General features: G+C 37.6%; 1 protein-coding gene across 11 annotated transcripts in view; it reads right to left on the bottom strand.

The window, feature by feature from the left end:
* The window catches only part of Dlc1 (DLC1 Rho GTPase activating protein), a 378,868-nt gene that overhangs the window by 244,053 nt on the left and 107,434 nt on the right, over positions 1-27,381 (bottom strand). Inside the window, exon 5 of one of the 11 annotated variants that reach the window (XM_047549301.1) lies at positions 6,389-6,596. The exons of the other annotated variants lie outside the window; for them this stretch is intronic. Within the exon in view, the coding sequence (XP_047405257.1) occupies positions 6,573-6,596 (24 nt within the window). The 3' untranslated portion in view covers positions 6,389-6,572. Of the gene's footprint in view, positions 1-6,388; positions 6,597-27,381 lie in introns of those variants that run through there. 11 annotated transcript variants of the gene reach the window in all.

The following is a 27,381-nucleotide window of genomic DNA, read 5'->3' as shown; positions in this document are numbered from 1 at the left end:
AAGAATTCAGAACCAAAGTCAAGTTTGACTTGTATTGTTATGATAGTGACTTGCAAAAGAAGGATACAAGACCTGAGCACCATCACGTTGTTGGATGCTTTATAGAGAAATCACTGATGACCCAACAGATTAAAAGGTCACGAAGGTAAGCCTGGGGCAATTGTTCTCTGAACTCTGGCACATTCTTACTTGGGTTTCAGCTGTTTTATTGCTTTTGGCTGTTTGCTTACAGTTTAGCAAGAATTGTGAAATTCCGAATGAAGTTACAAGACATCAGTTCAGTTCTCTTCTCATGAGTCAAATCTCAATTCTTTTCATCTTCAGAATTTTTTTTTCTTGAGAATGATAACAGTTGAGACGTATTTGCAATAGATAAATGTTGACCTTTTACGAAAATCAAGATGGATGATAAGCACTTATTTTTTCAATGCCAGTGTGAATATTTAGAATGAATGAATAACATGTTAGAAATTTTACAATTTCCTGAACATGTAAAACTACTTGGAGGAAATAAGAGGATCACTTGATTTCAAAAAAATTTATAAATTCTGGTTACACATTTTATAAAGCTACCTGTATATGTGTTTTCATAAGTTAGATATTAGTTTTTAAGATTTATTTCTATTTTTTAAATTGATAGATGGAATTCTTTAGGATTAGGTATTATCTTAAAAGAGATAACTATTTGAAAATCTGAATGGCTGATCTTGCTATACCAGTTTTCTTCATAACAAATACTCTCCCATTCACCATAAATTTTTTTGTTAACTAATAGCTGTAAGTCAGAGATTCTTACTTAGTAATTAACTGAAACCAGTGACATCAGAAGAAGTGTCTTTTCCATGCTACACATACATGAAAACACACATAGGTGTATATTTTAAACAACCTGAAGAACTTCATGAAAGCTCTAATCAGGCTTCAATCTCAAAATATCCATTTTCATTTCCAGATTAGTGAAACTGCAAATATGTTGTCCAGGTAGAAGGATGGGTGTGTGTTTATGTGTGGCATTTAATTTTCATTTAGTTCAAAAAGTGCTTAATTATTCTGAATAAGTATTTTTTTTGTATGCTTGCATAGCAGGATAGACTATTATTAAATTATCTCCTACATTTTCTTATGGTCTAGAATAGGTGAAAAAATGTAACAAGAGCTTTTTTTTTTTCCTCTTGAAAACATATAATATTTTCCCATTTTATCTATTACAATTTCTTTCCCAAATAATTCCATTACAAAGTACAGGGTTAAAATACCCTAAAAATACAACATAAACTTCCTGCTAAGAAAACAAAACAAACAAAACAACAACAAAAAAAAACCAAATAGAAGTGCTAACAAGAAGAAGAGAAATTAAGTGGTGGATAGAAAAGATTTCTCTTTTATCTGAACCCAAGTACTCAAGATGGTCATTTCCTTTTCCTTTCTTTTTTCTGTAGATATGAACTCACTGATAAAGTTTTATAATTGACTCCATGTTATTTTGCAAGTTTGTGAATGCAGAAAGACATTTGTCTGCAAAATTATCTGAAAGGTATTGCCTATTTTTATCATAGGAAAGCAAAACAGTAACGAATTATCTTTTGAACCTGCCTCATAAGCCCATTTGGATTCCTGGCAATTGAAATGGCTTATTTCGTATGCTTAACCCATCAATTTGGCTTTATTGGGTAATGTTACGCTCAGGTAATGCTATACAAATCTGGGCAAATGAGTCTTACTTCAAAGGCTTGGAACTCAAATTATAAATAAAAAGGGCCCAGTTCTGCAAGCAATATGCACCTGCAGCTCCACTTGAGGTCTGTGGGAATCTTGACTTTTGGAAAGGATGAAGTTTGCTTTAAACAAAACACAGTTCAATCTAAATGAAGGAAAGATCAGAGAGAAACCTCAGCAAATCCAGTAATGTTGAAATCTGTCAGCAACAGCAATCCTATGATTGGTTTTATGACATGCGAAAGTGCTCCCATTATCTAAGAAGTTTTGCAAAACTCTTTAAGGAATTCTCAAAATGTTCTTAACTGTTGGTTACCAAAAAATGATATGAAATTTAAAAAAATATGAAGCAGGTCATGATTTCAGGAGAGAAGTTGGACAGTTCATAAAACTAAGCAATGAGACGGTACTGCAACTTTGAACCAGATGGAAATTATTTAAGTCCTGATGTTATTCAGGTCTATGGAACAAATGCTCAGGATATTTATGATGTATTTATACTTGATTGAGTTTGACAGGAATGGGACAATTACTAATTGACAGATTTATAAAGCACTACTGCACCAACATTTTACAAGTGGGTATGCTATGCATTCTCCACTTGAGTATATAGAAAACATTCTCTAAGAATGGGAGGAATTCTTTCTTTGCCTATACCCTTAGAGAACTGACCAGCTGGGTTCAAACAAGCTGAGCAATTTATCTGATGTCTGAGTCCCAGTTTCCTCTTCTGAAAAATGATGATAATCATATCTACCTCACTGGGTTATTTTGAGAATTAAATGAGATAATGCACATAAAACACTCAGCATAGGGCCCTGCAGAGAGTGAACACTCAATAGACTGTGTGCACATCAAAATCACCTGGGGAAATTAAAAACATGCCAGTGCCAGGGTCCTACTACATACCAATTAATATAAACCTGGGGTTAGGGACCATACATGGGTATTATAAAAGCTCCCCAGGAGATTCTAATTGCAACCATGCTACAAACCACCATTAGTCTACCAATCCTGCAACCTTGGCTGCAGATTGAAATCATCTGGAGAACCTAAAAGCACTGATGCCTGGGTTTCCAATTCTGATTTAATTGGTCAAGGTTCAACCTGGGCATTGGGTTTGGTAAAAATTTCCCATTAATTATAACATGTCCAAGATTGTGAATCACTGAGAATCAGGAGGATAATACTTATTCTGTGCTTTGTGGTTATATAGTATGATTCGTTTTCTTTTATAAAGAGTATAATCTGATTATACAAACAATGCCTGCTTTAAGAATTATAATGTATAGACAACCATGAAAAAAATAAATTAAGAAAATACACAATCTCACTACGCAGATATAAACAGTGTCAAGTGTTTGGCTTGTTTCTGTATTTCTATGCTAATTGTTTTACATGGTTGAGCTCATGTCACAGAGGCATCATAAGATTCCCCCGCAACTCCTTTTTAAAATTTTAGCATTGCAGAGCACAAGCTTTCAATGTCATTTTATATACATTTTGAAGAAGTAGCACATGTTTAAAAATCCCCTTATATATTATCATTTTGTATATTTCACAAACAGTTCAAATAAAGTATTTAGGGACTTTTGGGGGGAATTTCCCACACTCAAATCAAATTCCTTTTCCTCCAACCTCTGGTAGAATGGGTAGGAATAGAATCAATTTCTTGTTCAAGGCAAAACTCAAAGGGCTGACAATAACAAATGGTATTGCCTAAGTTCTCCTCATCAACCACATACATCAATAGCCTTCTATAAGTAAGTCATGGTAATGGGTGCTGGGCATTGGGCCAGAGAGTAGTTTGAATGCTAGACCAAGTTAGTGTAGTCCTCTGACACAGTCAAGACAGGAAGAAGGAGAACAGAAAATTTCCTAAAACCAAAGAAAGAGATCTGAACTTGGGACCAAAGAGCAGTTGGAACAATAGATGTCAACCACTAAGTTTCAGCAGAACTTTCCAGTTTCCTGCTCTGAAGGAGGAAAGTATTGAGCAGTGGCTTAATTTGAAGCAACTGGCAAGACAGCGATGTATTAACACATACTCAGCCTATGGAGTGAGTCTGGAAAGTTAAGACAAAATCTGCAGAGATGGTGACCTTGACTGCACTTTGCAGGATGTGGAAGCTGACCCTTGAAACTTCAATGACTTGCTGGAAGTTAACTAGTAAGACTGAAAAACTCATGTTGTAGGGCATTGTAAAATCTGGCATAGACAGTTTTCCTTGACAGCCTCCAAAGTGGAGGTAACCAGATGAGAAAATAGACACTTGTCTTGGTTCAGTTAGATTTGTAAAGTGGAGAGCCATGTGCTTCATAGTGTGATAATTTCAAGGATAAGCCTGAAATTAGAGGTAAACTCTGATCTTGGTTAATCTTCCCTGAATCCACTAACTCACATAACCTACTTTTGAACGTGGACATCTGTTTTTTGTAAACCATGATTAATGATCTGTTCCCTAATATTCTTCCCTAATTTTTAAATGGAAGTTAATAATTTTATTATGAAAACAATACTATAAACAAGGAGAAGCGTGGAAGAGGGAGAAGGAACTTACATTATGCTTGGAATAAAAACACAAGTTTGCCATACTTTCTGTCTCTGGACCTTGTGAGATCTAGCCATTGCTCACTCTGTGTCAGCCAGACTGTCCCCTTTCTATTTCTTAAGCATTCCAGTGTCTTTCCTGTCTCAGGGCCTTTGCCCTAGATATTTCCTGTCTGGAATTCTCTTCTCCTGATTCTTTTCATCCACATGCGGGTTTCTTCTCATCACTTAAGTGTTCCAGCATCCTACAGAGCTTTTATAGACTACCCTATCAAAGACTGCCTCCCTCTGACTTTCATTTTCTCCATTATATTCTGCTGTGTTCTTTCTTATCCTAAGACCTCCAGTCCTTTATCCAGTGATTGTGCATTTTGTGTCTACACTGTGCAAAGCATGGGGTACAATGTTGGTTTCTGCCACCTGGAATCCACACTTTACAGGAGGTTCTGAACACTAACCAGGCAATCACACAAACAAGGAAGAATCCCAATTCCCTTAAGCTCTAAAAATGACAGTCATGCAACTAACCTGTATTTTAGTGTTTTGTTCTGAATTTCTCTGTATTTGAAAATTTCCTCCCTGAGGGCAGTGTCTCTTTCTGTTCGGTTCTGCGCTATATCCTCAAGAGTACACATGCTATAGTGACTTGAATAAATGATTGCTAAGCATTCATATTTACTCTTTCTTTTAAACTTCATGAGTACTATGAGAAGTATATACAATTATCACTACTTAAAGGATTAACAACATTAAAGCTCGCATAATCAATTAGCCCAAGGTCATAGAGTTAGTGACAGAAGTGGAAGTTGAACCTAGCTCTCATTCTAAAAGCCGTTGCTCTTTCTATGATACCGAGGACACAGGAGAGGCAAAGAATAAATGAATGCAAATTGTTTACTGTGGTACAGAACATAAGATGAGCAAATAAAGTACTTCCACATGCTATCCCCATAAAATAAAAAGCAAAAAACAGAACTGAACAAAACCCTACCAGCATGCAAAACAATCCTACAATTTTATCTCCCAACAGCACTGTGGGACCAGCAAAAGCTAACCTTGCCAAGCATGCTCAAACCTTTCTCAGTATTTAGTGATTGCAAAATTGGATTTCATTTGGAACTCTTTATATTTGGCACCAAAATGATAACTTGAATGATCAAGAACAAAGCTGCAGGCTTGTGTGGCTTCGCTTTACTTGGCTAAAGGAAATCAGGTACAAAGGTACATGCTCCCTTAACCCCTGCCATGTCTGAGAAGCTCTCTGAAAGTTGAAAAGCATCCTATAGTTGTTTCTTTGTTACTTATAACTGGAACATTAGCAGGGAGGATGTGTGTGTGTGTGTGTGTGTGTGTGTGTGTGTGTGTGTGTACTTGTGCTCATGTGTATTTTTTTTTTTTTGGGGGGGGGGTGCTGGGGATCAAACCCAGGGCCTTGTACTTACAAGGCAAACACTCTACCGACTGAGCTATCTCCCCAGCCCTCATGTGTATTTTGATCACATTTTAGGCTTTCATCCCCTCCCCTTTCCCCTTTCCCCTTTCCCCTTTCTCCCAAACCAGACCTTAGAAAATCCAATGCTGAACTTCAGCTTTACAGGAATGAGGCAGGAGAACAAGCACATAAATCTCTGAGCTTACATGGTTTCCATTTTTGGTCTAGGGAGCGGTGATTTTGGGTGATTTTTAAAATTGTTACATGCTATAGTTTTCTTTGCAAACCTTCGAATCAAAATCCAACACTTTTCCCAAAATTTAATAAACCATTTACATTTTAAGAAAAATTCATATTTCTAATTACTTTATCTGTAAACCATTAAAACAATAGGAATGAAATATTATCTAAGAGATTCTTTCATTTTATTAAAAGATAATTGCCAAACTTTCTTCTGTCTTTCAAAAGACCTTCATATTTTTGCCAAGGATTAAATGCTTGGTATATTTAGGATTGTATAGAGTGAATCTGTGCCCAAAGACTTTCAACACTTTCTTCAACTGGGACAAATGTCTTCTTGTTTTGATAATTCACATTTAATCTAATTTGCATTCCATTAGTTTAATCATTAGTAATACAATTCTATCTTCAATTTCCATTTCACAACCTCTATCCTGTTACTACTCTTCACATATGTCAGGAGAATTCTCTGCAGGGATCCTTTTGTTCATACAAATTGTGAGAGAACACTTTTAGATTGATGATATCTGCCCTTTGGAACAGAAGCAGGATAGGCCGCAGACTGCTGTGCTTCAAATGCTCACATGGCTTGCTGATATCTGAGCTTGCGTACAAGGAGCAGATCCAACCTCTTTACTGGCATGTGACATCATCTCCCTGTGAAGGACAAATTACTGGCTTCAGTTCAGCTCCAGATACTATGATGTTTCCAGGATTCTCCGGAAGGCTGGGCGATTCTCTCCCTTTATCTTGCAATATGCATGATCAGCACTCAAGTTTAGGACACCTTTGAGTCCATGAAAAGGACAAATGCCAGATGCATAAGATGCCACAGATTTCTTTTTTGAGGATCTTGGAGTCTGTCTTCCTCAATTAACCATGTACAACACCTTCATTGTACACCACTGAGCAAGCAGTTGCAGGACCGTGTTGCTCCTGGGTTTCCAGACGTGTGTCATTTCCACGGTGTATTTAGTAGCACATAGCTGCCTGAAGTGGGGAGACCGGAATGTGAGGCATGTCTCACCGAGGAGTAGGGTTTTTATTTAAAAAAATATCACTCAACTGTTAATGGAAACGTCAACCTCCCAGCCCTATTCTTAAAAATAAATAAATACAAGGAGTTCCCCGTGTGAGAGGTACATAAGGGACTCAGGATATTCATTTCCATGAAGTCACTCACAGCAGGCCTGTCTGGAAAAATGCTTTCATCTTCTGCAAAGAAAGGGGGAAATGTACCAGTGAGAAGGTTTAAAGACCAGGGCTTTAAAATGCAGGTGAAGTGGGAAAAGTAATCCTTCAGTCAGGTGAACTTGGGCCAAACTAGCTTCATTTCTACACTTGAACTCAATGTGTGCCGCATTGAGAACATAGAATTACAGACTTGTAGAGGATTTGCCTGTATTGCTGGTCCTACTAGCTGTTCAAAACTGGGCTTCCCATTGCCCCACCATTCCAACAAGGACCCTAGGGGTGAAATGGGCAGATGAAGTAGAAAGGGTCCATCTTGCTTTGGCCAGGACCACACTTCTTCTACCTATTTTATGGAATTTTATGTAACACACATCTATTGAGCATCTTCTTCATGCCTAGAAATATCCTAAGTGAGGGTATGTAGCGATCAAGACAGACATGGCCTTGGCCCCACAAAGTCTACACTCAGTGCAAAGTTCTTTGTGGACTGGTCAGCGGTTCTGCTGCTAACCTCATGGCTGGTGGTCCAACCTTTGAAGATAAATAAGCTGCAATCCAGAGAGATAAAATCCCATAAGTAGTTAACTAGAAAGTTGAGGACAGAGTACAGAGGTCTTGACTTATACTTTGTTACTCTTCCTCCCAAGCTCTTTCAAGAAGAGGAAGAATGTTTTAGAAGTTAGAAATCTTCTCAGCTAGAGAGGATGTGAATGTCAGACCATGCACGTTCCCTGACTAGATTTTCCCTCCTTGTGTGCTCTCTCAAGATTCAACCAAGGCTGTAAGCCCATCCTGGGACACAAGGATGATCTTTCCAGACCAACGTCTCCATTCCCCTCTGGTGAGAGATGTTTGGCGGCAGTTCATTTCAGAAGCTTCCCCATGGGTCCTGCCTGAGGATTCTCTGCACTCTCCCCTCTGTGGAGTAGCAATCCTGCATTCTTCCTTCCTTTCTCATGTTCATGGGCCACATTTTCTTTCTTAGCCCCATGCCTGTCTTCTCACTCTCCCAGTCACCATCTTGGCCTCCTTTCCCTTTGTCTCCTGGAAGACTGCATTCGTCTGTCACACAATGACGAAAGTTAGAATGGGCTGGTGACATTCTATTTATTTTTCTTTTGATTCTTGCTTCTGTTTCATCTTTCTCTTGCTATTTTCTGTTATAGGATTTCCATTTTCGTCCCGGTCACTTGCCCTGGATACTTCCATCCTCTCTCCTTCCCATCATCTATGATTCTGTTGGACCGTGGGCCTTAGGAAGCTAGATGTGATCAGGCTTCCATGGAGGGGGTGACCTGCAATGTTGTGACTCAGGATGTACAATGCTCCTTAGCCCCTCCAGACCATCGCCCGCTAGGAAATGCAACACAGAGAATTGCTGGCTGTGATCCTGCACTGTTCTTAATGACCTTGTAACACGCTCTGCGCCCTAATCTAGCAATCTGTTGACATGCTAGCCTGCGCATCTCAATGCTCAGTGGAACAACAGATGTGCGGAAAGCAAAGGTGCCCTCTACCTACCAAGGATCTTCTCATGAACAGTTTCCTTGTGCAAAACTGCTCCTTTATTACAGTAAAAAAAAACAAAACAAAACAAAACAAAAACAAAAACAAAAAAACAAACCACCCCAAAAAACAAAGTAAAATAAAATACCCCCAAACCATGCTTTTTTGTTTATTTTTGGAAAGGGTTTGTGTTCTTTGCCTTCTAGCACAATGACTCTTTCCTGTGAAGTCTTAAAATCAGATGCTCTGTGACTTTACTTTTAGTTAACGTGGTCAGTAGGTGAAGTGAGGCTCTGTAATATTTTTCATCTTTTCTGTGTGTTTTCCTTCATCCATATTGGGAAAGTTGAGGATGAATTCAGCAGGCTTGACTTATCTGCCAGCACCAGAGCAAAGAATGCAGGATGCGAGAAGGTTTCAAGTAATTATTCAAGTTAAGTTTGCAAATGAGGATGAAATAGATTGATTGGGATAAGAGCCTTGAGAAGTGTTTCAACTTAGAGAGGAGCTTTGCAGAAATAAGCACACACTCCCCTCTAACTACATTCCATCACTGCGTGGGGCTTGGAACAGTGTCTACAGCTCTGGAGCTGGAATGTTTCCTGGGAGGAAATCATTCTGTGTGTTCAGAAAATGAGTCTAGTCAAGAACCAACTCTTGACCCTGGCTTCAAGCGATCACTGTGTTCCAAACAGCTGCATTTATCCCAGTTCTATATAACTCCAAGTGGAAAAGAAAATTCAAGCTCTTGGTTGAAAGACATAATAGGGAATTTTCAACAGATAGGCTTTTGATCCCCGCATAAGAGCAGAGCTTAGTGTCCCACAGTGATGAAGAGCCCTTAAATACCATGTCCTCTATCTTCTAGAATGGTACATTTCCCATTACACCAAAGTCAACTTCATGTGGTGTCCCTTTCTACTTGGCACCTTCTCCTCTATGGCAAGGGCATCTCTGGCTGCTTGAAGTGTTGCCTCTGTGCTTCCAGCAGTAAGTTCAAGTTCTTACTTTCTGCAGGGAACTCATGAAAGACCTGAGGTTGTTACTGTGGGGTTTTGCCCAACCAAGGTGAGGCAGCTTTTCCCTATATGGGAAAAAAATTCGTACAAAATCACAGTGTTCTATTAGAGAGCATTTCCCATTCAGGCCACCCTTGTTGCGCACTGAATCAGCTCTTACCAGTCCTAAGAGATGAAGCAAGGTAGCTCAGTGTGAAAACGTATACTCTGGGCTATTATGGAAGGGAAGTTGAGTGCTGGATGTTGACAGTGTACAGTTTCTAGGACCCATGTTTCTTCTGCCTGAAGATAAGGGGTACCAGGGTTGGCTATGCTCTTCCTAGTCACTGTTCTCTGTGATGCTTGGAGAGGGGGATGCACAGACCATGCTGCCTCAGCCTTGCTTGCCTATTGATGTTCACATACATAGCCCCAATTGTCTGTAAGTGCCTAGAGGCCATGGGTACACGCACTGTGTCTTAACTTCTCTCCATCTCCCCTCCTGAAGATGTGCAGAATTTGAATGAGCCTCAAGTAGGCTCATCTTCCCAATCTATTGATAACTGCTTGGATCATCTAAGGAGTTCAGTATTTTGCACTTGGCAAATACATAAGTAAATGGATAAATACATAAATACAGTTGTTTTCAACCAAATCATCAAGGACCTGATCAAATGGGCAATTTGGCGTCTTTTTCTAATTCATGTGGTTTTCCTGCAGCAGTTAGAGGTGTTAATTGTATTCTGCCCCCACAATGTTCTTCTGTTTTCTGAAGGAATACTCTTAATTTTAGGGTTTGCAATTCAGTGTCCTTTGACTTTTTTTCCTTTCGCGTTCTTTCAAGAGCGGGGGCAGAAACCCTGAAGTTACGTTGGACTTCTTTCTTTCTCTTACAGATCACATTCGATCCACCAGAACTTCTGTTTTCTCTGCCTTAAAGTATAGAATATGACTGATCTTACCACCACTGCTGTTATTACCTTGGCCCAACCACGGTTCTCACTGGCTTGCACTGATATACACTTGCCCCATAACCGTTCTCCTGGGTTCTCCCCACCCCTTGTGCCTACAGACTGGTCTCCATATACAATCAGAGTGGTCCTTTGGAAGCCAAGTCAGATTCTGTGCCATGTCTACTCAATACCCTCCCCTGGCTTATCACTCAGACTGACCTTACAATGGCCTATGCAGCCTTATATGACCTGGTCCTTCCTCTTAGCTCTGGTTCATCTCTTTGCAGCTTTTCCCAGCCCACCTGGCATGAACTTCCTCAGATAAATCCATGGTTTGTTTCCCCACTTCCTTCTAATCTTTACTCAGAAAATGAATGTCAACTTCTTAGTGAAGTTGTCTAAAGGTTTGTACCTTATCTATTCTTCCTAGAAATCATCACTAAAAACATATTTGTATACTTTACTTATTTAGTTTGCTTGTTCTTCAATATGCTATTAGCTCCAACATAGCAGGATTTTTTTTTTTTTTTTTTTTTTTTGGTTTTGACAATTTCATTCACCATGTAGTACTTGGCATAGAATAGGCATTCAATAAGAATTTGCCAAATGATTGACAGGCTAAATGTCAGTGTTGCCATGGTTTTATCTAAAGTCTTTTCTTCATACTACTGGATGAACATCTCATGTCTATGATCACCTGTCTATAGATTTTGCCCCAGGGGAGATATCTCCCTGCAGCTCAGACATGTATATTTAGACTGTTTCTTGTTCATTTGTCCTCAACTTCTGTTAAGAGCCAGGACTCTTTCTCTTACAAATCGCTTAAACATGTAGAAGTGTACAATTGAAAAGTCCAGTTAGGGTTGGCTTCAAGTGTGACTGAAATCATGGCTCAAACGTCACCTCAACCATGAGTGTTTGCTCCCTCACTAGGTTCTGTTTCTCTCTTGGCTACTTGCCTGGGCACTCTTAGAGGCAGACCAAGTCTCGATCTTTGCCATTCTAAATCCAATGCAAAGAAGGCAGTCTCTTTTGTAGTGGCACCCCCAAAAATCCCTGATATCCAAACCTTTGTTAACTTGGGTCCAGTGGATCCCATGCTCCCACTGCCCACAAACTCACATTTACAAGGTGGTCTGTGGAATGGCAGTACACTTGGTGGCTCTCATCTGGGTTATGAGCTCTGCTCTTGGGGGCAGCCTGGACACATCATATGAACTAAGTGTTATGGGGGGATCCTAAAATGAAACTTGGGGATTGCTTTTAGAAGAAGGGAAATGGATGCTAAGAATATTCCTTATCTTGGTACCATCATCTTCTAGTGGCTCAGTCATTAAGAGATCTTGTGTTTTCCATCCCTTTCCTCTTTTTATACAATAAATTAATTCATTATATAGATTATAAGTGCTTTTCTTTTTTCTTTTTTTGGGGGGGGGTACTGGGGATTGAACTCAGGGGCACTCGACCACTGAGCCACATCCCTAGCACTACCTATTTTGTATTTTATTTAGAGACGGAGGTCTCACTGAGTTGCTTAGTACCTGGCTTTTGCTGAGGCTGGCTTTGAACTCTCAATCCTCCTGCCTCAGCCTCCTGAGCCACTGGGATTACAGGTGTGAGCCACTGTGCCCAGCATAATTTTTAAATATATCTTGGATCTATCATATCTCCTCTTCTGCATTCCTACGACCTCAGTTCAGGATCATCACTCTTCAAAACAGTGTCCTTCCCTACAGTCATCTCAGTGCATTCTTTCCCCATTCTAAAGAGATTTTCCCCAAAATTACAAATACGGTCTTTTCTCACTCTCTGTCATGGTGTAGGAGATACATTGGATTTAACTCTAACTGGGTTCTGAACATGAAGCCCCTGCATCTGTCCCACCCTGAACCAATGCTGGTCCTCAGATGTGTGGAAGGTAGGTTTTTTCCATCTCCTTTGCTCACGCTGACCCTTTCACCTGACATTTTTTTCCTTGTAGTAGCATCCCCCAAATTCCTGATAGTCACACTCCTGCTGAGCTAGGGTCTAGTGGATTCCTGCTGCCTCCATCGCCACTGCCCACAAACACACATATTCACACAATTTATCTGTCCCCTAAATATTAAGAAATATTTTTGAACCTCCATTTTTTTTTTTTTTTTTTTTTTTTTTTTTGCGGTGATGGGATTAAACCACAGGGCCTTGTGCTTGCAAGGCAAGCACTCTACCAACTGAGCTATATCCCCAGCCCTGAACCTCCATTCTAAGTCACCTTTCTCTGATTCCCTCAGCAGTAGTTCAGGTGTCCCATTCCAGGCTTTGTGAACGAGAATGGGGTGTTTATTGGTGTGTCTCTCTGTTTCATGGTGCACCCCTCCGGGAAGCCTGCTGTATCTCTGGTATCTTGCATGGGGCTTGGCACGTAGTAGGTACTCGATAAGGGATTATTGAATGAGTAAATAAAATGTAAATAACCAGAAGATAATAATTGGTATCTAAAAGCATTATCACTACTGAGTAAGCGCATCATAAAAGGATCAAATAAAAGCGTGTGGAACTCTAATGGTACATTTTCAAGAGCCAAATCCTCTTGAAAATTCATTCAGCAGGAAATGCATTTTCTCCTTAAACAGATTAGGAAATCATTGATTTAGCCTGCAATTTTCTATTTTACTTATTGGGAAAGATTCTATTTCTTTGTCATTACATTCACTTGGGACTTGTTTTTAAAATGTGTGTGCTGTGCACGGTGTGTGCATGTGATTGACTTCAACAATGTAAAATAGACTACCAAATGTCTGGAAAAATAGGACAAACTAAATTAAATTGACTTTTATTAGGGATATTTTAAAAGCCCCAGAAAAATCCCAAGTCAAAGTTTCAAAATTCTGATTCCCTTAATAATTGCTAATAATGATTAAACATTTACAGAGAGAAATGATATCAAAATAAATCATTGTTTCCATGTGAAGCCTGTTTACGACTACTCCGTACATAAACAGTCGCATTGTTGAAGGACTGGTAGTTAGCTCACTAGCATTCCAAGAAAATGTCCAAACACATTCTTCTGAGGTGACATGGGAGAATATCATTTCTTCAGGGTAGCAATCACAGTGCAGAAATCCTGCTTCTATTTGTTCATCACAGATAAAACACTGGTCCTTACTTGCTGACATCTGAATTACTACAATTATAAAACGCAGTTCATGAACTTTCTGTCATATCTTGACTAAGGGCTAAAGTATTTTGTCATTTTCTTGAGTAGAAAGGAATATGTCCTTGTCAGAAAGAGGAAAGCTCCGTTTTCAAAGAAAGTCATATGAACTTATTTAAATATTCTGCTTAGCACAAAATTTTTGTTCAAATAGAAAACAACTTATATGGTAAGTTTTGAGAATCCAGAGAAACAAATTTCCAGGAATGTATGTATTTATAAATTATATTATATGTTCTTTGGAATATTCCCAAAGAGGCATGATGGCTGGAATGTCATTGGACACCATGCCAGGCACCCACTGTGGGTGGGCTCAGCACACAGCAACAAGGAAGCCAGCTACAGAAAACAGCCAAGACTGCTGTAGTCAAACCCAAATGACACTTTTTAAAATAGGGGCAAAAAGGGGTGACTGAATTATTAATCTTTTTTGTAATCCTTGTCTTCCCACACAATGACCATATTCATTGATGTCATTTTGAATACAAAAGTATGCTGTGGGGTTTTCCCTGACCATAAAGGACTACTTCATCTTTCAGTTTTCCCTGAGGTTGCACGTTTCCATCTTTCTGAGAACTTGACTCTATAAATCACTCCTTATCTTGTTCTAGGACATGTGAGACAAGGAAGCCCTTTTGGGCTGTGGATATTCTCATCTTGTTAGTTCACCAGATTACCGTGGTCTGGTCTCTCTCTTAACTGCACATGCTCCTCTCCTCACTAAACCCCAGTACAGAAAATACCAGAATGTGAGTCAGCTTAAAGAATAGCTTATCATAAGTTTTAAGCAACATGTAAATATACTACTTGAAATACTCTTCATGTCACCAGAAATAAGTTTACATATTAGTTTTGAAAAGCACATTTACTATATGAATTGAGGTATAAAAATGGCTGTCATTGGTGGAAAGTCATTGTTCCTTGAGCAATCTGCTAGGAGATTTAATGTCATAAACTCACAGAATCTTCATGAATCCCCTTCAAAGGGACTAACTTAATTAGTAACTAAAAGGAAAATATTGAAAAACTGTCAGTAAAAAATACCAAAATACAGAAAACTAAACTTGCAAGCTTTGTATTCATGTATAAAGCATGTTCAGCTTTATAAAATAGTAAGAATAATTCATAATTCTATATTGTTTTGTTTTTTGGAAAATTTAGTAAAATTTCCAGTGTTTTATCAAAATGTAATCTAAATGTAAGCTTCCAAAAGACTACCAAATGTGTTTAGGAAGCGCATGGGCCCATAAATTAGCCGTTACTGCTTAAGAGGAATGTGTGGAAATGATGGAAATGAAAGAACTACAGTTATTTTTTAATTTATGATTTTAATATTTAATTTAACCTCTTGAAATAAATCTCAATTTGAAATAGAAATGCATTGTCAGTAGTGGCGTAGTCTGTTGTGGATTAGTGCAGAAGAGTATTCCAAATCTAAGCTCCGACTTATCCTCTGACACAGGAGGCCAAAGGTCAAACTGACTCCATCTGGAATTCTTTAAATTGCTTATCTGAATTGGAAATTTCAATGACTACTCTTTTTTTTTTTTTTAACCATGTGATGAGCATTAAAAGGATAATTTTTATTCTTAAAAGCTTGGCTACCATTCCAATTCAAAGAAAATTACAAAGCATATGTAACACTTTAGTATTGTGCAGTGTGAAAAAACACAGGAGGGAAAAATATACATATATATATACATACATACTACATATAGTTAAAATATACATGTGTACTTACAAATATACATACTACATATAGTCAAAGTTAGGTCTGAAGGAGAAAGGAGAAAACTTTTTAAGTTGTATTGCTCCAATTACTACTTCAAGAAAAAAAACAGAAAAAAGAAAATGTATTCCCATAAAGTGGTAGTAGCATCTTCTGAAGAGAATGGTTTGAGTGTGAGGATCACATGAATTCTTCAGCATAATGTCAGTAGTGACTCCTGTTTTGCATAACAGAGGGTATGGAAGACATTTTCACATTATCTGCGTAAAAACCATTGAACAATGCATGTGATCGCTTACTTGCTTTCTTTTAATTATGGGAAAAAGTGTGGGCTATTGCAAGTGAAATGAGGCAGAGCTGGTAGGAGCTAATGACAAGCTTCCTCTTCCTCTGTTCCTCTGAGCCAGCAGTTCAGGGAGCAAATCTGTGTGGCCTGGTTCTGTGAGAAGGCTGATTCCCCAGTCACGCCTGTCTATGAAGCCTAGCACCCTTTCCTCTTCTCCCTGCCCAAGACTAACTGTTTTAATCAGGCAGTTCTTGAATATGGAAAAAAGAAGAATGCATGATTTTGTTAGAACAGAAGGTTAGAACTGTTACAAAATAAGGCAGGTAGGTGCGCAGGAGTTCGGATTGGGGGATGGATTTGTTTTATGGATTCATAACTGGCAAAGGAAGAGTGGATATTTAGAACTGTCAGTATAATTTTTATCTTTCTTTAGGATTCTGCTTCACAGTATCATTCCAAAGCTTTGGAAAAGTAACTTCCTGCTTCCATCCACAGAGGTCTTATGCATGACAGAAGCAAGACTAGGGGTCTCTTTTTAGCCAATGTCTAATCCTAGCTCTGTTGACTGATCCAAGTCAGTGGGTCTCCTGGTGTTAGAATACCTCACCTGTTGAGTATTGTTTACTTTGACTGATTTCATGGCTAGTTGGTGAGAATTATATGTGTCAACAGATTGTAAATCTGATGAAGGGAAGAAAAGGGAAAATTGGTGTGGAAACCATCAGTGACAAAAATCAGTAGCTAGTGAGACTTTTAGATGATCACATTCTTGCCCTGTGATTTACTAGCTTTTGGATTTGGTAGGTTAAAATATTTTGGGTGGGGTAAGTTAAGGACATGATGGTACAGTGAAGACTTCTTGGGTGTTGACCAAGCTGCATAATTTCAAAACCAGTGATGGCATCTTGCTTTGGTTTGAATTTTTACTGCTTAGCATAGAGACTGGCATGCAGTGAAGACTTTAATTTTTGTTGAATAAAAGAGTGAAAGGAAAGGAAATTAGAAGTGCAGAAGTAGGAAGCCATCATACGTTTGTAGAACGAAGCCCTTTAAATTATGCATCATTTGACAATTTCTCATAAAAGAAATTACAAATACAGACAACTGTGGCAGAAAGTAAGTTGCCGGCCACAAGAGTCTGCCTTGTGGTAAGGAGGACATTTCTGGAATAAGGGTTTTTATAAAATACCATAAAATATTCCTTTCAAGATGAATCACTTTGAAAATTAAAGTTTGTAGAAATGAAAACAGCAAATATATGTCAAATATATTTGCTTTTATTTATCCCTAGATCTCTGTAAGAGATAGAACCAAACCAAATGTTGTCCAGAAGTGTTTTGCCTGGTCTGTAACTGGATAGCATTTTCGGTGCAAGACATTTTCATAGCATTACAAGTCTTGAAACACCCTCCATGAATTTCACTCTTAAACTTCTCGAAGAGAATATTGGAATATTGGAAGTATTGAGCTCAAATGGATGACTCCTGATGATAAAAGGTGACTATAAAGAAACTGAATTTGCCTCAAATTATGGATTTTTAATGTGTGTGAAGTGATACAATTTGGCCAGAAGATGGCACCATTTTGAAAGAAAAAAAAAGAAAGAAAAAAGAAAAACAGGAAAACAAAAAAATCAAGGTACCACAATTAGCATGCTTCTTGTTTTTCAAAATTTTAATTACCCATTTTTTGGTTATTATCTTTTCAAGATGTAAGATGTGTTGATCCCAGGAATAATTAATTAGTAATTAGTACTATTTCTTTACTCATTGGAGAAAAAAGTTCTTTCAAAGACCCAATACTAATTTACAGGTTATAGAATTTGAAGTCAGTGGTGTATTAATTCTCTCTGGGTGTCAAGAATACATATGGTGATCAAACCTATGATCCAGTAAGAAACTAAATGTGTTAGAATTTTACTCCAAATATGTATTTGGTCAAAAAACATTTTGTGTGTTGTAAAATACATTATACAAAAACACAATAAAAAAAATGGAAAAGATTTTTCAGTGGAGATTATATATGTAAATAATATGTGGATTTTATATATTCACAAGTAGTATATGAATTATATATGAATTATTTATAAACTTTTCAAAACTTCATATTCTGAACTTAAATCTGTTTTAAAGTCAACATCAGATTACATATAATTCTTTTGTTTTTGACTAGCCTGAAATAGTGTCAAAACTTTCCTCATGTACTTAATTTAAAAATTTTTAAATTTGATTGAAATAATGCAGCAGGGACCATATAGTTCATATCCTTGTAATGTCTCTTCCAATTTATACAAAAAGTAGAACAGACAATCCACTCCAACTACATTCTTGAACCAATTAATGAGTAATGTTACTTATCTTACATAACTTAGAAATATGATATGATTAGGAAAAATACATATTTGATATTAACAGTAATGAAATATTGAAATAATTTAAATTTTGTGCTGCTTTCTTTTAAATGGTAATTGTTTTCTGGTTTGATGGTAATGAAAAATCTTTTTTAGGCATTTTGCAAGAAAAAAATTACATTTAGTATTTCATTGTTTCTATTTCAAGCATTTTAAGAAAAACAGTTTTTCAGCTCCAGTTTGATTAAGAATGAACAGGGTTTTGTGGGACCCATTTCTGTGGGCACACTGCTGATGTAAGAATATGTTTTTTATCCTTGCAAGCAACCTGACCTAATTCCCTTTACTGATTCCTGATCTGATCTTTTGAGACTCATTAAGAGCACCTATTGCTGAATACATCCCAGGAACCTGCAGAAGCTTCTAGACCTCAACCTCAGAATGAACTTCGCTTCTTATCCTGGACTTCTTCTTTTCAGGGCACAAGAAAGTCTGACCAGCATGGAAGGAAATTTCATTAGAACTTCTTGTAGTTGAAGAAGAAATCAAGCCCCATACTAGACAGAATGTACATTATATAGAGCACAAAGAAAGAAATAAGTTAAAGTTAGGCCATTGGATAAACACTTGTATTCATGATTTCCGGAAAAACATCATAATCTGTTTTAAAAAAGTCATCATGATTTTTGTGTGTTTGTGTGTTCAAAGTTGTCATTTGCAATAGAACCAATTGTAAGTCAATATGCAAACTATTTCATAATACTTTTAACATGTCACCTGATCAGCATGTTTTGTTTAATGTTTTTAAAGAAGACTCATTATTTAATTACCCCCATCCTCTTTTGCACTTATAAAATTCACTGCTAAAACAGGGTCAATCAAGGAACTGAAAGGTGGTAGTCTTCCATCTAGTGGCTATATGATCCTATCTTTAGTCCTGTTTGAATGCAGTTTTAGTGAATGGCAAGAAAAAAAACAAAAACAAAAACAAAAAAACTACCCTGATCTTGAATCTGTGGTTTTATATTCCTCAAAGAGTTTTTATCTTTCAGATGGCAGCAAAGAGGAAATGTGTTCCTGGCACTCATAATCGTAGCTCAGGGCACAGATCCCTCCCTGCAATAGGATGTTAAAATTAAAATTTTGACCTAATCTCTAAGATGACAGAGTTGATATCAAAGTGACTTGTGAAACAGACCAAACTGTGGAACTAGTCACAAAAGTATTTGAAGGAGAATGCATTTGAGAATTCTTGAAAGATGTAATAGAATCAAGAATTAGAAGATGTGGAAAAAAGTGATTTTAGAATGTTTTGTACTTATGAGTTCTTTCCCACACCTTACCCTATAGGGAGGGGTTATTACGGTGCCTGTCCTCATTTCAAGACTGGTGATAAGGACTTCCAAGGGGATTTTTAGACACTAAGACCTTGATGTGTGTCCGTGTAGTATGGGGGAAACAGGAGCCTGACCTAATTGGGCTACTTAGCTGGTGACAATCCTAAAGAGTGTGGCTGTATTAGTATCCAGCTGGATTCCCAGATCTGGCAGAATAAAGCAGTGTTAAGCATTTCTCATGGAACACAGATGTATCATGACATCATTTCAGATCTGTCCACAGGGTTGAGCAGAAGTGCTAAAAAGCTTCAACCAGGAGAAGCTAAAACGTCCATATACTCCTTGTGGCCAAAGATATAAGTGACCTGCAAATGTAGAAGTGCAAAGGCCAAACTAAGGACATTACAGATGTGGTAGCTAATCTCCAACATGGATGGTCTTAGTGGTTTTTGTGTCTTGGCTAGTCACTTCCCACATCAACCAAGGCTGGTTTGTATGATCAGTAGATATAATGGACATGTGGCATGTAAGTTTCAATGGACTTTCACTTTATATGTTTATATGTGGTGCTGAGGATGGAACCCAGTGCCTCATGTATGCTAGGCAAGCACTCTGCCACTGAGCTACAAGTGTTTCACTGGCATGTGACTTTCGAAGCTAGAGTATAAACATATGGTAGCTTCTGTCTCAGTCCTTCAGGTTGCTCACTCTGAGGGAAGCCAGCTGATGATGTGAGAACAGTTGCTTCACAGAGAGACATACGTGGAGAGGAGGCAATTATTCAATCACACGAATAGCCACTTTGGAAATAGATCCTCCAACCTCAGCCAATATCTGACTGCAACCTTTTGAGAGACCCTGTCTAGAACTGCATGAACAAGCTAGTTCTGAATTCCTGATGTGAGCAAACCAGGCAACATGACAGACATTTACTGTTGTTTTACGGCAGTAAGGGTGATTTGTTATGCTGTATTAGATGTTTAAACAAAGTTTGTTATCAAGAATGGGATGCTTCTATAACCAAAAACCTAAAAACTGACAAAATGTGGGAGAGGCTTTGGGATCAAGGGATAGGTGGATTCTAGACACACTTGGAGGATGATACTAGTGAAAGACTAAACAATGTCAAAGATACTGTTAGCATATGCTGGATGGCATTTGAGGAGGCTTTCACTGAGAGCTTAAAGAAAGTGAAGAAAATGTTATTAGACAAAGAAAATCTCTCGTGTATGGTAGAAGAAAGTTTAGCAATACTTTTGTGTTGTGGTAATGTAAAAAGTAGAAAATATGCCTAAAGAACTTAGTGAACTTGCTAAGGAGGTTTTTAGGCTGAGTTAGAGGAACTTTCTGACTTCCTGTTACTTATACTAAAATGAAAGGGGAGAGAGATAAGCTCAAGGAGTGCTAAAATATAATTGTGTCAGGATTTTTTACAATTCAGAAATAAAAGTTTTGCTCCTTTATAGCCTCTTCAGACAGCAAATGGCTCTAAAATTAAGACATTATTGAGAGCAAACCTGGGTATTAGAGAATGTAATCTCAAGATGAAATCCTTTGCTAAGTAAGTCCTCAGAAGTACCTAAGATGATGATGTACCAGAGAAATGTTCAAGAAAAAGATTCTCTAAGGATTTTTAGAGTCTACCTCACAGACCTTGAACATTAAAAAACTGGTTTCTAAGAATAATGAAGGCGATTTTTTTCCAGAAGCCTCAACAGGAAGCTGAAATATGGAAACATTTATCTTAAAATTTTAAATGTGGTATTTGATATGAAGTGAGTCCTAATAAGATATATAGGAGATACTCAAAGTTTGTAGAAATTGTATTAGCAGAAATACTTGTAGCTTGGCTCAAAAGGTTCAGAGATGTGTTCAGAGATCGTGCAAAACTGAAAGTGGTCTTAGGACTCCCAAAATATGATAAGAAGAAAGAATTTTTTTTAATTTTTAATTTTGATTTATTGTTTTTGTGGCACTGGATTTCAAACCTGTGCCAGGCAAGAGTTCTATCACTGAGCCACATCCCCAGTCCCCGATAGGCAGAAAACAAAAAGAGAAAATAGTCTTGTCTGCAAACATTGGGCATTCCACAAAAAAAGAGGAAGAATGACTCAAAAGGAAGAACAGAGATCTCACAGGGCAGGAATCAGAAAACATGACCAATCATTCTCAGGAAATAGTAGAAATGATCTTAACCAAGAGCATTCAAGTATGTGCCCTGTTGTTTCTTAAGACTTCTGTAGACCAATGATGCCTATGTGCCTTTTGGTTTGAATGGGAGGGTCTATAGAGGCTCTCTGATGTCTATCATCTCATTGTCTGTTGGGTGTACTCCAAGGTCTTCAGATCAAGGGGAACTATGTCGAAAGGGCTGTACACGAGAAACTCTACCTGGAGAGTCTCATCTGCACCTGGATCTGATTTATGTAACAAAATCTTGGACTTCAAAGAGATGCTGTCATGGATGAATCTTTGGGAGACATTTAGAGCTGGTCAATGTTTTCACAAGTGCGAGAGGTGTGACATGTTATGGCAACCAGTCTCCAAGATGACATACAATAAATATCATTTTTGGTAAACATGTCCTTGTTTAGTTCCTTCCAACACTGAACAAGGCTGGTCTGTGTGACCAATACAGTAAGGCAGACAAGACAGTTTGACCTCTTAATTTTTTTCACTCACTTTGGGAGAAGCCAGTTACCTTGTCATGTGAATACTCAAATAGCCTTGTTGGGATAACCACACAGAGAAGAGGCAATTTTCCAGCACCATTTTTTCAGTCCCATGAATAAACCAATTGGAAAATGAATGTTTAATGAGTCCATTAAAACCTTTAGATGACTCAAAGTGGCATAAAGTGAATCAAAATATGGCTGTATTTTGGAATTTTAAATACTTATGTGACTTAAGAGTCTCTGGTGAGAGACACAAAGATTCCTGAGCTTTTGTGGAAGCAGGGAAGGACCAAGGAGCTTAATGGCATACAAGGCATTAGGAAAAAAAAATAAATTTTCTTTGAGATCGCATCATAAGTAGTACACATTTAGCATACACATTCCTGGGAAAATAATAAAATAATATAAAAAAGGATTATAAAACTTTCTTCCATGCTAGCCTTTGCCTTTCTTTCCATCATTACCAAAACTCCTAGAAGCATGCCCACTTAAAATGGGTACATTGCATTGTGTGTAAATTAGTTTCACAAAGTTAATTTAAAAACATTATTTTATCACTTTGTACTGGCTTTTAATCTTTTATCCTGTCTTGGTCAGCATTATCTTAAGTTTCATAAGCCATAAATCTCTAAACTTCTTTTAATTCTTCCTTTTTCTCAACCTTTGCAAAAGGCTAAATTTCAAATTTCAAATTCTATCAGTTGTTCCTCAGATAGTGTACTTGAATCTACATCTTCTGTGCTCCCCATCATTATTCTCTCAGGGCTTCACTTTCCCCAGCCTGAATTACTGTACAAAATTTTATCCTTCTTCCTCTCTACCTTTTATGTCTTATATATCCCCTAATATTCTGAATTCATTTCTCTGAACTACTTGTAAAATTATGGTTTTTAATTTTATTTTCTTGTTTAAAAATCATCCTCATATTTCCCTTAAAGGAATTTTTTTTTTTTTTTTTTTGTCAGAGCATTCAAAGTTCTCCACACACTTGACCAAAAGGCTATTCTAGCTATATTTTCTTCTAGTTGGAACTATATGTATCATATTTTAATCAAGTTAGATTACCCAGGATGGCCTGTACAAACTGCTTTTTCATTCTTTGATGGTTTTCATGCAATTCCTCTCTCTATTTCATCACCAGGGAAACTCCTGGTCATTGTTAGAGACCACATTCCATGGTCAATTCCTCTGGGAAGTATTACCTGAGGGTTTCCACATTTTCTAACATAATTTACACATTTCCTTACCATTTAATCTTAACATTTGGCAATAACTTTCAGCTGGTATTTCTTACAATGTATTTTCATAACCACATGTTTGGGAACGAGCTACCTGTGTCACAGTGCATGGCCTATGAAGGTAAAGGCCATGGCACGTATGGTGGAAACTGTACATCTGCTACCAGATTACCTCCTTGGGACAAACAACTAATTCTCCTGCTGTTGGCCAACAGTGAACGCCAGCAACTATAGTTGCTTGCTTTTTTGGGAAATGTCCTCAAACTTAATAAACTGCTACAGTCAAGGTTAAATCTCTTTCTAGGGACAGCTAATAGCCAGTGATTGGCTGGCATAGCAATGAAGAGAAACAATCTCATTGCCTCAGTGTGGGACCACTCTGAAGGGTCACCCAAGCTCCAGAGCTCTCCACAGAATCAGCTGAGGCTACAGTTGCCACTGCTTTGCAGCTCAACACAATCCTGCTTTCTGCTCAATTCCGCCTTGTGTCCGTACATGTCTGTTAAGGGCACATTCATTGATAAACCATCTCCAGTCAATTTTTGATCCTGGAGTGTGTGATCAAATTACCCCACAAGAACAACTTAGAGGAGGGAAAGTTTATTTGGGGCCCAGAAATTCAGTCCATGGTCAGGCAATTCCATTGCTCTGGGCCCAAGGTGAGGAAGAATATTATGGTGGAAGGGTATAGTGAAGGAAAATTGCTCGGCTCAGGTGGTGAGGAAGCAGAGAGAGCAAGGGGAAGGGGCCTCAAGGAAGATGACTTCTGCCAGGGCACACTCCCCAGTGACCCACCTCCTCCAGCCAGGTCTTACCTGCCAACAGTTAGCATTAAATCCATTCAAATTGGGAAGGACAGATGAGGTTACAGGTCTCATTATCTAATCACTTTACCTCTGAATATTCCTACATTAACAGAGAAACATTAAATGTCTACTCATATCCAAACCATAACATGGAGTCTGATTCCAGGGATTCCAATCATGTCATGCACCCCCTTTTTATCTTAAATTCTATCCCAATGCCTAGCACAGTGGCTCGTGCATAATATATTAACCTATTAATAGCATTTGGAAAAAAATGCATTTGGTCTCATGACATTAATAATATTAGAGTTCAACTACTTTATAAATTAAAAAGTCTTTTGTTCAATTAAAATATGTAGAATAATTTTATAATAAGCATGTACATGGCAGATAATTATGATCTTTACTTTTTGATTAAGGTAGGTGTCAATTGTCTTCTAAGAGAAACCTGACATTACTAATAGTAAAAAAATTGTCCTTTGAAAAATATGCAAATTTTTGATCTTATAGTTACATAGGAAATATTAGAATTGCAGATAAAAATGTATATAGATCTGCCATTATAGTATTTTATATGAATATGTTGGTTTTAATACAGAAAGAAAAATTGTGAATGCATTATAAGTGGGAGATTGATCACATAATTTTGATGTATGCATAAAATGTCAAGTGTAAAATAAGGTACTTGGTTAATATTATCTTAGAAAATATTTTAAAATTGAAATTCTGCTAGTTCGGAGGCCTAAATGTTCATCTTTAAAAGTTCTTTGAAACTTCGACTTCAAAAAAACAAAACAAAACAAACAAACAAGAACAACAACAAAAAATGCCAAATGATCATCTAAAACCCAGTGTTATGAAGTATTGAGTTTGTACCACATTAGAACCATAAATATCCAGGTCAGCGGTGCTCTCGACCCTGGCAGCATCTAGTTGCTCTGATATGGTGTTTGCTCTTTCTCACTATTTTGTTTCTTATTGTCCCCCACGGTTCAAGACTCTTTAGGAATGAATGTAATGCCCCAGCAGCTGCTTTAGGAGGTGAATGCAATGGAAAGATGAGGAAGCTTCAGGAATGAATGCAATGCCCCAGCAGCAGGAAGTCCTGAGGGGCAAGTGCCTGTGGATACTCTTGGAAATGAGATAGGCATATACCAGAGTGCCTGGACTCACACAGCATTCCTAACATTTTCCTTTCTTTTATAATTTGTTTAGTATGGACTTTAAACAAAGTTTGTGCTAAAAGGCCAATTTATGAAAGAGATACAGGTCAGTTTGACTAAGACAGGTAAGGCTGTTCCAGAGTGCCCCAGGGTGCATAGCACTGTTTTATTGGTCTATAATGGCTTGGTTGTATGATTCTCTGCATTTCTTATCAGGGTTAATTTGGCAAATGCCAATCAGTCAATTGTATGGTTCTACTACTTACTGAATGTCTAAATGAAAAAAAAAATAGTATAGTATTTAAACAAAGAATGGGTCTTCAAAGTGATTCAACAGAACAACAAAAACAATGAAGAAAGCAATCTGCAGCAAAGAGGAAAGAGAGTTGATTGCATGAACATCAATAGATTTTCCTTTGAAGGAGTGTACTAACCCACGAGGTCATTTGGGTTACACCACATTGTCACAACAGAAAGACTAGGGAGTCACTCAAATGCTTCAGCATAGCAATAATCTAGAGTTCAGAAGTTGGTAGAGCTACCTGTCAATCCAGTTACTGGGGAGACTGAGGCAGGAGGATCCCAAGATCAAGGCCAGACTCAGCAACATGGTGAGACCTTGTCTTAAAATAAAAAATAAAAGGGAATGGGAAAGTAGCTCAGGGGTAAAGGGCCTCTGGGTTCACTCCCCAGTACTGCAAAACAAAACAAAACAAAACAAAACAAAACAAAAAACAAAATAAAAAAAACATAGAAATACAAAACAATAACAAAACTAAATCTGCAACAACAAAACCTATTGATTTACAAAGAAATAGCGCATAAAATTAGCACATAGAATATTCACCAAGAACAGTCCAAAATGTAGCTGTTTTCCAAGTGATGGTATTTCAAGACATCATGGGGATAAAGAGTAAACAATTCTCTGGCTTTCATACGTTTGCTGTATGAACTCCAAATGTTTAGATGTGTGATTTTCAGAATACTCAAATAGCTGGCTGATATTTTTATTTTTTTGCATTTAGACATTTGGTATGTGGTAGACCCAGCTCACAGCTATAGTCAAGAAGGCCCTCTGTGTAAACTTCTTCTACCTGCTATTGAATATTCACATGGAATCCCTCGTTAAACATTTCAACTGACTCCCACTGTCTTTAAGAAGTTAGCACAGAGGCCTTCAAAGGCAAAGGGTAGAATTAATTACCAATCTGTTAGCGTGAAAGTAGAAAAATACGGAAACATATTGCACATGTAATTAGAGCTTTGGGACAAGTAGGTTTGAAATGAACAAGGTGAGGACTCAGTGAAAATGGCTTACTGGTTATTATTACCACTCAGTGCTATGAATTATATTCTTGGTTGCTGTGATGTGGCATGCTGTGGCTTGCTATTTTACATTACACAGAAATAACTGCAAGTTATTATTTCTTTTGGATGGAAACGAACTGGATTCGAGAAGTCGCATCAGCAGTGGAAAAACTAAAATTTGCTCATTATAATGATGATAACATGCAAAATACTATTCACATGATCAAATCTTAAGTTGTAGAGATGAAATTTAATATTGCTTCTTGTCCTAATGGAATATTCAATCCTAACTGTTCCATCACATATGAGTTCTGTTTTTCTCATATTTCTTTTAGCTTTACGAATTCTGCTCCATACACCTAATGAGCCCAATTACTACAAACTAAGCACAAGAAGAGAGAAAGACAGGTTTAACGCCCTCAAGTTAAGTAACCTGTAGAGTTTAATACTGATGATCAGCATATCTTCATACAAATTATACTTATTCTTTTCAAAATGAAACTCTAAGATTCATAGTGAAAAGATGTATTTTGAGGAGGTCATTTTGGAGATCAAATAACCCCTCCCAGACCAGATTGTACTGAGTTAATAGGTAAATGGATCGGAAACAGATGTCAGTTATCTTAAAACACACACACACACACACACACACACACACACACACACACACAAAATGGGGAAATTTCAAATTTATGTTAAATAT

This window comes from Sciurus carolinensis, chromosome 4, assembly GCF_902686445.1.
Source record: "Sciurus carolinensis chromosome 4, mSciCar1.2, whole genome shotgun sequence".
Classification (NCBI taxonomy): domain Eukaryota; kingdom Metazoa; phylum Chordata; class Mammalia; order Rodentia; family Sciuridae; genus Sciurus; species Sciurus carolinensis.
This window is presented reverse-complemented; position numbering and strand designations above follow the sequence as displayed.